The sequence below is a fragment of the Centropristis striata genome, chromosome 6, assembly GCF_030273125.1.
Source record: "Centropristis striata isolate RG_2023a ecotype Rhode Island chromosome 6, C.striata_1.0, whole genome shotgun sequence".
Taxonomy (NCBI): Eukaryota; Metazoa; Chordata; class Actinopteri; order Perciformes; family Serranidae; genus Centropristis; species Centropristis striata.
The window spans coordinates 32,941,281-32,954,359 of NC_081522.1; the positions used below are offsets into that span (position 1 = coordinate 32,941,281).

At 40.5% G+C, this 13,079-nt stretch overlaps 1 protein-coding gene across 1 annotated transcript in view; it reads right to left on the bottom strand.

Moving 5' to 3' along the window:
- Nucleotides 1-468: 468 nt before the first annotated feature.
- Nucleotides 469-13,079, bottom strand: part of LOC131973822 (polypeptide N-acetylgalactosaminyltransferase 18-like) — a 72,297-nt gene continuing 59,686 nt past the window's right edge. Inside the window, exons 10-11 of the mRNA XM_059335915.1 lie at nucleotides 8,558-8,722; nucleotides 469-1,275 (exon numbers count right to left, since the gene is read on the bottom strand). Of these exons, the coding sequence (XP_059191898.1) occupies nucleotides 1,129-1,275; nucleotides 8,558-8,722 (312 nt within the window). The 3' untranslated portion in view covers nucleotides 469-1,128. The remainder of the gene's footprint in view (nucleotides 1,276-8,557; nucleotides 8,723-13,079) is intronic.

Below are 13,079 nucleotides of genomic sequence, written 5' to 3' on the forward strand. Positions count from 1 at the left end.
GTAAACTTTGATGTCTAAATCTAGATGTTTTAAAAAGACTAGTGCAGTGTCTGTAGGAAGTATGTATTCGTATAGTGGGAGATTAATTAAACATATCTTTCAGTACCTGTTTTTTCAGAAAGAAAGTCACCTGGCTGCCATGTTTGTCCTTCTTGAAAACAGACCATGGACCGCCCAGACCTGCTTGTGTCACTCAGCGCTGCGTCACATACTCTGTTGCTCTGATTGGTTAGCAGCCATTTTTAATTGCTCTAATTGGTTGAAGGTGTATTCAGGGGAATTTCTGGAAATGAAAAATGACCTGAAAGGTTCCAGACTAATACATTACAAATCTTCAGATTAATATTTAGGAATATTGCTATTATGTTGTCATTTTCCATCAGTTTCATCAGCATGATCGACAGCTCTGCTTCTGATGATATTAACTCCAAAGCACACACTGAAACTTCTGATAGACGTAGTTCAATTATCAACTGATTTATTCTATTAATGCCAGTTTAAATAATTCACCATAACACTTTATTATTCTCCATTACATACTATATGTCCTGCTTACACTCTGAGCCAAGTAATGGTAATAACAGAAAATATCAGTTTGCATTAAAAATTGGTAAAATAACAGCCAGTTTGCATTGAAAATGTGCAAAAACGTAATTTGGACCACTTACCTTGCATTTCTCCCTCTACACCCAAAATACTGAAACCATGCTCTCTATATTTGTTTGATCGATTGTGCAATAAGATTGAGGAAATACCTGCCCTGTCTTAAAAGGTAGACAAGGACCCAAAATACTGCTCCTGGATTCCACGGGCCTCTCCCCTGCAACAAGTCGCTTTATTTCTCTTTTTGATTGCAGACTAGGAGTCCCAGATTCCTCTGTGTCTCTTCTCTCAGGTCATTGGTATAAAATGCTTATTAGGTTATTGATGGCCCATGTCTGATTAAAGCATTCATTTTCCTATGCAGATTCTTGATAAAAATAGCTCCAGTATCAAAGCTTATTTTTGGACGTGTAGTTTAGTCAATGGACCAACAGAACTTTGATTTATCTGGGTCAGCAAGAGCGTTTCTCACTTGAGCTTCCATCATAACAAAGGTATTCCAGTAGCTGAGCGGTGTCAGTGTGATCACTGTGGCAGGACAGTCAGTATGTTCGTGATGGTCCATTTCTGATTGGTGCAGTCCTGAATGACCAGATGGAAACTTAACTCTGACTGTCTGTTTCCAACCAGCTCCAGACAGCGCAGAGTCTCAGTGTTCTGGATGGGGCCGCCCTGCAGGGAGAGTGAGAGAGAAGATGAGTGAGATTTACAGTACTCAAGCAATAACACACAACAAGGTGATTTTCTAGAAAAATAATGGATAAGAAAGGTGGAGAATGCCTCGGCATGGGTACCATGCTTCCTGTCAGATATCAAAACATATCTGAGTGCATTATTAAATCTCATTTTATTAGTAAAGTAAACAGTTTGGGTTTAGATCTCGGAGCTAGGGCTATTTCTGTTACCTCCCACAACTGTTATCTCCACTGGGGAGTTTTCATAATATCATATAACAGGATTAAGTGCTGAGACTGACATCAATCATCACATTTTGTTTTTCTTTCTCTCAGAGTTTCAGAACTTGCCAAGATTTTGTAACTTCTGGCACAGATGTGTAAAACCATATAACCAACAGTGGAATTCTGAGGCTAGGGAAATATATTTCATTTTTATGAAATCTTTAAAAACTATGGAAAAATCTAAATGTGTTATACCAGTAAATGAATGACTGATCTTGGAATTAGCAGGATTATGCCCTTCAAGTTTGTACATTTCATGATTGGAATGGATGATGCAAAGGCTCAAAAACCAACAGAGTAAAAACAGATATACAATTTGAACACCTGCTAACCAGCCAGTATCTCTGTATCAATGCTTTTTAAGGAATATTCTACTACATACATGGCAAAAACTAGCAGTAAAGTAAAAACTATGAGCCCGTTTACAGCAAGGCTGCATAGGCATATCATCTGTCAGACATAGTCAGGAAATATTTGACTTTGTATTTAAGAGCAAGCTCTTAAAAATTATATTTTGACACTGAGGGGCGAATTCACAAAGAATGGACTGCAGCCAATGACCGCTATCTGCCCTGTCATGATTCACTAAAGATATTGCACTAATTATATCACAGTGCAAACAAGCCCATAAAGTTTTGAATTTGCAATGAGGGTCATTTGCATATAAAAGGGCTGATTTTGCACCAAATGTATGCAAATTACCTAATTGAAATACATTCAAATAGAAACGGAGTACTTGAACGCCATTTGCTTGGCAACATAGGTAGGGGTGCAATTCACCATTTGAGGATTGTTTTTGCCTTATTTGCACATGTTTAGTAACCTCAAACACAAACCTTTTGTGAATTTGCCCCTGAGTTCTTTTAGTTGAGCTATGTTGTTTTGCATAATGCTTAATCTAAGTAATCAGATCTAGCCTGGAAACCAGTCAAATCTGCTGAGCTCATGGACCTGCACTCATATAGCACTTTTCTAGTTGCGACCACTCAAATCGCTTTACACTACAGACTGCGCTCAGTCACCCGTTCACACACATTCATGCAGGTGGCAGAGGCTACCCTAAACGGTGACACCTGCCACCATTGGGAATTCATTCTGACACTGATGAACGCAGCATTGGGAGCAATTTGGGGTTCAGTATCTTGCTCAAGGATACTTCGACATGTAGGCTGCTGTGGTCAGGGATCGAACCACCAACCCTCCGATCGGTTGACAACCCACTCTACCAACTGTGCCACAGCCGCTCATCTTTTAATTGCTCTAGTAGCTGTGTCTGGTCCCTCAGACTTCCACCTGGCCTAGCCCTCTCTAGGCTAAACTCAACTGTTTACCTCACCAAACTGTCAAACAAGACAGAGTTGATCAAATATGAATCAGGATTCTGTTACTGCATGCACATTTTTCCTGCTTGGAAACAAACAGCACCGACCCAAGTTGTCACGTCACATACCTTGGTCGGGGGTTAATTTATTTAATTTCTTCTAATTATAATGATTATGGCTTACATTTAATGAAGACCTAAAATTCAGTCTCTCATTTTTTTATATATGACAAAAGACAAATTTTAAAAAGTTTGTATGGACATGTTGGCCACTGAAAAGTATGTTCATCTATATGCACTAAATACTTGGTTGGGGCTATTTGACTTGAAAGACTGGAAAAGGACTTTTCCATGATATTCTAAAGTATTGAGATGCACCTGTACACTGGGAAAACCTTTGTTCTGAGCTACAGCTAAGGCTGTATTTTTGTTAATGCTTAGACTCTAAATAGTAACATCAATACTTCAATAATTAGTTTTACCAAACAATATTAGAGAGTACGATTAGATATGGCATACAAATTTGTATCTATCAGCACAATTAAAGTCTAAGCCTACACATTTTACTGAACGGCCATGAATATCATATGGCAAAAAATAATATAATATATAACAGCTTCTTTATAAAACATCTGTGCTATTCTGACTCAACACACAACCTGAACCTGGAATTTATTCATGCCAGATGCACAAGAAGGCCTGACGGGCTCCCGCAGGATTAATTGGTGATGATTCTGCTCCAGTGCACGGCCACAGGAGTTTCATCAGTTAAGTCTACTTTTCCATTGGAGTTGTACTCCCACTTCCTGACAAACAGGAGCATAAACCAGACTCCAACATGGCTATTGGTGATGATTAAGCTCCACCGCACTGTCACATGACGTTTCATCATTGAAGCATGGCGTCACTCGGACTTTTGGGGAAAGGGGTTTAGGGCGAGTAATTTTCCTCATCTATTTCCACTTTTAGCCCTCAGTTGACAGTTACTGCCAACACTTTGCTTTCTGCAGTGACAGTAAAATGAGAACAGCCTGTGCTCATCCCGGAGGGAGGTATGCCTCACATTTAATTTGAGAAGTTTATTTTTCAAATATAGGAAAGCATTTTCACTGATACTGGGAGTCGAATGAATCAGTGAAATCAAGCTATGCCCATCTCCTTTTCCTTTCCGCTCATTTATATGACCTCTCCACTGAGCACAACAGTTTTGCTCTGGAGATGGTTCTCCCTGCCTGTCCCCTTTTTTCAGTACCAAGCCTTCTCCACCTCTGATTTGGTGGCATTGATGTCATTATCTAACCCAGACCTGGGCATTGGGTGGCCCGCGGGCCACATCCGGCCCATTGGCTGTCCTTGTCCGGCCTGCGTGGTATTGGTCATGTGGCCCCTTGCGAAAATGAATTGCCCACCCCTGATCTAACCGATCAAAGGAAAATCTGGGACTTCTCTGCTTCTTTACACTCTCTCAAACTTCCTTGTACTGTTGTTCATCTGTTTCCAGCAATGATCCAAATGCTGCTGGGCCTTCCTGTCCTCCTGTAGATGGTGCTTCCTCTCAGCCTTTAGGTCCTGGCTGTACCTCATCAGCTCTCCGTACACCTTGTGAGCCAGCTCCTCCACCAGCTCCTCCCTTTGACCAGCATAGTCGTTGAGTTCATTCAGCATGAAGTAGAAGGACAGACATGATGTAAACCTCGGCTCCTCATCTTTTAGAACGTTTTGGACAGTATTTCTTCACCAAGTTCCTTAACTGCTTGGCGTAGTTTGGCTCCATCTCCAGCCTCTCCTTGACGAACTTTGCGTATCGCTCAAGAAAGTCAGTTCTGTCCCCATTTTCCATTACCAATGGATGGCCCACAAACCTTTCTCCCCACTCACAGCTGGCATACCAACATTCAGCGTGGATTCAGATCAATGGTTCATCCTCTACCTTGCTGGACTCCAAACTGAAGAGGAGGTCTACTGTTCTTTTTTGTTTCCAACTTATACTTCTTACATGGCCGTCTTCCTGACAGGATGTACTTGTTCTCATACAGGTGTGACACTGTTTGACAGAGGCCAGGTATTTTATTTTCCCTTTATGTTCCATGTCTTGTGTTTCCTGTTCTATTTTGCGATCAATCACCCCTGTCTCTGTTTCAGGTTCCTGTCCTCCTCATCTGTGTGCACCTGATCCCTGATTGTATCTCCCACACCTGGGTCTCATCCAGGCGGCAACCTCCGGGTCTGAGCAGGGAGGCGAACCAAGAAGTGCCTTAAGCTGCATTCTACCAAAAATTCCTTCGGGGGGCTGACAGCGGCTGCAAAAGCTTTTCGGCCCATCCATTTCAATACAAAATGAGAAAAGTTCTCACTTGATTTATTACCTCAGAATTTTTTTTTTTTCAGGACAACACTATGGTCTCAATCGCTAGGTAGCCACGCCCCAGTAGTAAAAAATCTTCTTCAAGACTATTTGATGTTAACAGTGTAAATTATGGTCCAATTTAGAAGAAAATAGAAGCTAAAGAATCATATGATTTGGGACGTGGCTACCTTTGATTGACAGGTGGCTAACAAGGCGGGCCGTCATCAGGAGAGAAGCAGAATAATGCGTATCCATAGCAACATGTCAATAAAGCTATATATAATGTTATATACATATAAAAACGGACATTTACCCGTTTGGTTTTATAACTTTGACCCTTTTAAACTGTATTTTCACTTACTGACAGTTTATTTGAACGTTTTGTTCATTAAAAATGTTGAAAAATGTTGTTCAGCATTTGGTTGACTAACAGACACTCCAAGGAGATGCTGTTAACTTTTCTGAGGTAAGTAACGTACATTTTGTTTTTGTTTTTTGCTAGTCAAAATTAACATCCTAGTTCATGCTCCAGTTAATGCTAACATGAATCAGTCAGGTTGAGGTGTGGAGAGGCTGTAGTCAGTGATCAGATCCCTCTCGCTCCTCCACAGTCCAGATATGGTCTGCTTCCTGTATCGGAAACGAGATGACGACACAAGATGGCGACAAGTGTAGCGCTGAACTCGATGCCTCCAATGGGCCACAAACCAATGGGTGACATCACGGTCACTACGACCATTATTTATACAGTCTATGGTCTCATCACTCCTCATTAGCCCTGTATATAAGCCCCTTTGTGTCTTGTCTCGTTGCCAGTTCGTTGTTCTTCATATTTCACTTACTAGCATTCCTCCACAGTCATAGTCTTGTAGTTTTTTGATACCTTGCTCATCTTTTGATTGTGCCTTTTTGCCTATGGTTTTTTGGATAACTTTGCCTTTTTGACTGCCTGTCTGTGTACCGAGCTCATCTGATCTTAATTGTGCATTTGAGTCCTCCTTTCTGTGTCACGTCCCTTGACAGAGTGCTTCACCGCCACCCACCCAAGTAAAGCTTCCTGTGAGATGGTGCATTGACTGAAACCCCTCATGTGTCGCCTCATTCCCCAGAGGGAACACTTTGGAACCAGCGACCCTGGAAACTGTATCCATAAAGACGGTGCCCCTCCTAGCGCTTGTATCAGCAAAGAGGGCAGATCTGCCAGTCAGCCAGCTGCTTCCTACTCAGATCCAGTAACTGCTTGAAAATCAATATGCTTTACATAACACACTCATCGAGAAGAGTGTACCACATTGTTTTAGTCGTTCTAAACATCTAGCTGTTGACTCCATTCTGTGAGGTTGACAACACTACAAACATAATGAAACACACAGACCTGTGTGCAACAACAACAGGAGGATTTCAGCTCACTGAAAAGACACAGATCCTCTTAGATTGCTCGCTGGCTGCCTCCGCACAGAGCAGTTAGCCCACATAGTGGCCGGCCAGCATGTGTAGGTGTGATCACTTGATAGAACAAAGTGTCACACTCTCACATACAGTACACACACACACACAGGAAAACTCTCTTTATTCAAGCACACACACACACACACACACACACACACACACACACACACACACACACACAAACACACACACACACACACACACACACACACACACAGAAAAACAGAGAGAGACACACACACACACACACACCTATCTCACACACACACGCTCACAGACAGAGGGACACATACACACACACACACACACATGCACAGAGAAAGAGGGACACACACACACACACACACACACACAAAAAGAGGGACACACACACACACACACACACACACACAACAAACACACACACGCGCACAGACAGAGGGACACACACAGACACACATGCACACAAAGTGGGACACACACACACACACACACACACACAGACAAAGAGGAACACAATGCAGAGAGAATCTTTCTGAGATTCACTTATTGGATTTCCAACAACTCTGTTTCGATTGATCCGAAGGGAATCAGTGAAATACTAGACCGTGCTGAGTAAAGAACTTCTTGAGTTCATTTGAACCCAAGCAAAGAAATGGTGTGTGCTGTGGTCATCTGGCTCGTTCAAAAGAATATGATGGCTCTGCACTGACAATAAAATAGATTAAGATAAAATAGTTAGAATAGCCTGATACAGTGGCCACAGTTCTTAACCATAGCAAAAGTACATATAAATATAAATATCACTTTTACTTTCCTGCTTTATTTATTTGAATGGTAATGTCCATTCTATTCTAATTCTATCAATGGCTTAACCCTTTTTTAAAGTTCACTTCAAAGAGAAAAAAACCCAGAAGAGTTCTTTGAGTAAGAAATAAAGCAGGCATGAATCCTAGAGATGGGGGGGAAAAAATCGATAGTAGTATCGCGATATTTTGCACCACAACATTATATGGATTCATGACCGCCAAGTATCGATATTTAGCATTTAGCATTTTTGCTGAGGGCTCACTTTTACGAATATACTGGAGATACTATATGAAACTAAAAGCTCTAAGGAATCCATAGGCACCATGTGTGTCAGGATATTATGTTGGGAAGTTGTCGTAATAATGCTGCAAAGTTAGGCTTTTTTTAAATGTTTCATTAAAAAAAAAGTAGAGATGTTCCACTGATTGAAACCCCTCATGTTTCCCAGAGGGAACACTTTGGAACAGGCGTCCCTGGAAACTGAAATAATGCTGCTAAGTTAGGCTTCTCAAAAACAAATCAGAGCAGTGAAGCTTAAAGTTGAGGAACGTTTGATAAAATGCTGCAGTTGTTGTCGTCCATACATGTTTGATATCAGTTCAGTTCAGTTTGACTGAATACTTTGTTGGTCAGTCTGTGGGTTTGACTCTCATTGTGGAGAAATAAAAAGACTGAAGTGAGATGAATAGACTGAGAATTTTCTGTATTTGACAAAACGATTCTTGATTGAATTTAATTTTGGAGACAAAATGCAGTTAAATCGCAATATATTGTATCGCAATACTCACCATATCGCAAAATGCTTAAAATCGCAATAATATTGTATTGTGTCTCAAGTATTGGGATAAAATCGTATAGTTCACCTCAGGATTCACACCTCTAATGAATCCCACTCAATTATTGAAAAAAACAAACAAACATGGAGCTTTAGTTCAACAGACAACACCAAGAAGTTACAGCTACATACAAAATATTAACTTGCAAACCCATAAGAACAAAGCCTACATACCTCTTACCAGAGTACCTGAAATGGGAAAAACATGCAGACATCTTGAGTTTCTTTACGCCAACTGTTTGAGTGTGGTTTACCTGAGCAAACGTCCAGGAGAGCTTCATGTGTTTGGTAGCTGCGTAGCTGCACTCCAGCAGCCGCGGTCTGCTGTTAACGTCCACAAGACACTTATTGTCATCATCGTCGATGGTTGGACTTAAAACTCCCAGGTGGATCTGCTGAGAGCTGGTGTAGTAGACGTTCTGCTGGTGAACACATACAGGAATGAGTGAGGGAAGTTTGATGAAGGCCTAAAGAGCCTCCATTCAGCCTTAGTGGCTCTTTAGCTATGGAGAAACATCAAGATATTGTTATAGTTAGTCTGCTAGTAAGGTGTGTCACCATGCATTTTAATGGGATTCGTCATAAGTTGTCATTTTTATTTTCAACTCTTTAGATTCTTCTTCATTATTAAGTTTATAACATATTTACTATGTAGTTCTCTATAGTAAATGTACACTATATGAAATATATTTAGATCATCACATGAAGATATTTTTTCCTATATTAGATACATTACCCATACCCATATCCATTCAGATGGTATAAAAGATACAGGATTGTATTTGGGAATTGGAACAGTATCAAAAATGAGCAAATTGAAAAAGAAAAAGGAAAACACATAAATTAATAAAATGGGTGAATATAAAATAAATGTGCATACACAAAATGAAAAAGACATATGCAGTGTCTTCCTTTAATACACTTCCATGCAGTACACTGTGTACAATATGTACCTACTTCTACCAGAATCTCAGTGGATCAGCTGTTGACAGTCAGCAACAACATCTGGGTACTCATTCTGTCAGTGTGAACACGTTTCATGCACTCATAATAACAAGTGTAGGTACAGAAGAACATGCATTGAGAAACAGCAAAAGATTAAAGCTTAGTTGACATTTGGAACATAACTGATTTTTTTTTTTTCCCAAATAGGGCCCATTTTTCTTCCCGCAGATGTACCACACGGGCCCCCAAAGGCATGTATGCTAGGATGTGCATGGTGCAATATGAGGGGTTGCCAAAAAACTGCTTGTTAATGCAAATATCTAATCATTACATTACATTATGTAACTTAGCTGATGCTCCAAAGCGACTTACAATAAGTGCATTCAACTTGAAGGTACTAGACTTAGACCACAGGAATCAAGTAAGTACATAACTTTAAGAGCCAACTGTAATCGCTACAGGAGTGCTATATGTTAAAGAAGAAAAGAAGAAGAGCATTTAAAAAATATATATATTAGGTGACCATGACTTAACCAAGGTATTGTTGGAAGAGGTGATTTTTCAGCCTGCAGCGGAAGATGTACAGGCTGTCTGAGCATCTTTATTTCATGATCTGAAGGGTTGTCTTCTCTTTTCACAAAAATATACAAAACCAAAACTGAAACGGCAGATACTCTTGCATTTTATATGAATGCACCTTTGCAAATACCAAGCTGTAGAGTATAAATACAGAGAGTTTGGTCATTAGCAGCAGGGACTAGTGTAAGTAGGCTATTTCTTTAATGTTAGGTGTATTTGTTTTCACCTCATTCTCACTTTAATATAGCGAGAAGTAAACAGGCCACTGTAACTGATCTAATTAGGAAGAAAAGCACAAAGGGGGAAAAAAATGTGTTGAATAAGGGAAAAGAAAGGTCAGGGATGGAAAGTAGAGTCAGGCTTAACATGAGCTGAGGAAATTTTGCATACCTGAGAAAACAAACAAACACAAGGACATGGTAATGAATTCAAATGTTGGCCCAGTTTTAAAGCCTGAAAATGTCTACTGAGGTAAATCAAACACACGGTAAGTTTTTTTTTTTTTAAATAATTCAACCCATGCAATGACACATGCAAGTCTAACAGACCAGCAGAAGACAAATCAAATGAGAAAGATCAATGTTGACATATCATCCAAACAAGCAGAACAAATGGAGATCAGGGAAACATGAAACAGAACCGCTCAGAACAAACCCAAACACTGAGTGCTCTGCCTCTGTGAGTGTGTGTGTTTGCAGAAGAGTGTGTGTAAACCCTGAAGAGGTAATTGATGAGAATGCTGACTGTCTTGCAGGAACGGGACATTTCAAGATAGAAGCCATTATCACATTGTGATCCAGCCACCGACCTTTTAAACTGCTGTTGAAAAACGCCCAAAGAAAGACAGCAGCGCAGATAGGTGTGTGTATGCCTAACCTTGTGTGTAAGAGTGTGTGTAGTATATCTGTCAATAGTTTGAAGCTCAGCTCCCAACAGAGGGCTTAACGCCATCTCCTCTCCTGTCACGGTGTCTTAAAGCCTCTAATAGAAGGATTAGAACAGTGCTGTGAGACAGATAGAAATCTCTCCAGACAGATGTACACGTTAACACATTAACAAGCTCAGACAGAGGAAAGCCTCCAGGTGATGCTGATTTTCTGGTGTTTTAATGTACACGTGAAGAGATGACATTTTGATGAGATAAAAATCTTTGTGAGGACAAAAAAAATCTGTTTTGTGATCAAATTTTGCATTCGAGTGCTTGATATCACACTGTGATCATACAGCACCATGCATAATACTGTAGAGCTTATGATACATGTTCTTCAAACAGAGACCGATACCCTGAAAACATGTCGGTGTGGGCCCACTGTGGGAGGATGTGGGAAAGCATGTGTGAGCCCCGCAGAAGTTTTGCCTTTTCGAGCCCTTATATGGGTTTCCTGCGGGCAACTGACTGTGGGCTTGCCCCAGAGGGCAACCTCCGGGTCTGAGCAGTGAGGCAAACCAGGAAGTGCCTTGAGCTGCATTCTACAAAAATTCCAACAGGGGGTGCTGACGGCGGCTGCAGAAGCATTTGGGTCCTATCTATCTCAATGCAAAATTAGTAAACTTCTCACTTGATTTATTACCTCAGAATTTTTTTCAGGACAACACTATGGTCTCAATCGCTAATAAAAAATCTTCTTCAAGACAATTTGATGTTAATAGTGTAAATAATGGCCCCATTTTGAAGAAAATAGAAGATAAAGAATGATGATTGGCAAGTGGCTAACAAGTCAAGCCATCATCAGGAGAGAAGAAAAGCGATCTGTATCCACAGCAATGTGTCAACGTTTTTTTTTAAAGTACGGTTATGTTTTTACCTGTTTTCTTCTCACAACATTTTGTTCATTAAAAATGTCTTGTTCGGACTCCAAACACTCCAAAGAGTTGCTGTTCATTTTCTTAGGTAAATAACGTACATTTTGTTTTTGTTTTTTGCTAGCCAAATTTAATTCCAGTCAATGCTACAGTTAATGCTAACATGTATTAGCAGCGGCTTCGCTCATTCAGGTTGAGGTGTAGAGAGGCGTGTAGTCAGTAGTCCAAATATGGTCTGCTTCCTGTTTCAGGAAACAAGATGGCGACATATGTAAAGAAAGATTGCGAAGAGTGTAACGCTGAACTCGATGCTTCAAACGGGCAGTCCACAAACCAACAAGTGACGTCACTGTGACTACGTCCATTATTTATATACAGTCTATGGCTTGCCCACAGAAAAAACACATCAACAGTCCTATTGTTTTCAACCACTTTAGATGGTATAACCTATCAGGATTTGGGTATTCCCAATCCAGACTGAGTACAGATGTTCCTGTACACTATCACAGCTACTTGGTCGTACCTCTCCATGTACTCTGTTCCTGCTATTATGTGCTGAAGTGTCTCAGGGGCGTCTTTGCACAGCCTGCACCGTGGGTCTTGTCTGATGTGGTTTACGCTGACCTCTATGGCTTGTGCTAAGGGCCTGTTCCCGTGCGGCAATTAGCAAGCAATATGTTGAAAAAGATGCACGGACTAACAGACTGTTGCTATGGACACAGATTCCCATCACACTATCCTATAAGAATTTGACATTTTGATGTCATTAGGATGTGTCATATTTGAGCTAATTAGTGAAAGTTAGAAATGTAGTTAGACAGGCTAATCAGTGATTTTCCCTCAGCCATCTGCTCTGGTGGCAAAAAAGACACACACACACACACACACACACACACACACACACACACACACACACACACACACACACAGACACACACACACACACTACATAATGAAGAGGAGCAGAAAGAGGTGTAGGAGAGAATTTTAGCGAGAGAGAGCAGACAATGAGGTTAACCCCAGACGAGCTGTTAATTATAGATACAGATTAAAAAAACTGCCTAAAAATCTTTTTAATGCTACTGTAAAGCTCAAACACACATACACGCGAGGAGAGTTCATTACATTATCGTACACTGATCAGATTGGTCACAGTTTTAATAGGCTTACAGAAAGCTATTTGGAAAATGGATTGCTTCAGTGCAACGGCAGCCGTTTGAATATCTCTATTTTATTACCACTTTAATGGTCTGGAAAATTAACTGGCAGGCTCTTCTAAATTCTACTGCTCCTGGTGCCTTTTGCATTTATTTCATGTTACAGTAAAGGCTTGTTGGAAATGCATATCCTGGAATAAGATTCTGTAAATATGTAAGATCTGATCTGACAGTGGGTTGTGATTGATTTTCTTTCTGACTGATGAATAGACATATTCAAACACATTCTCAC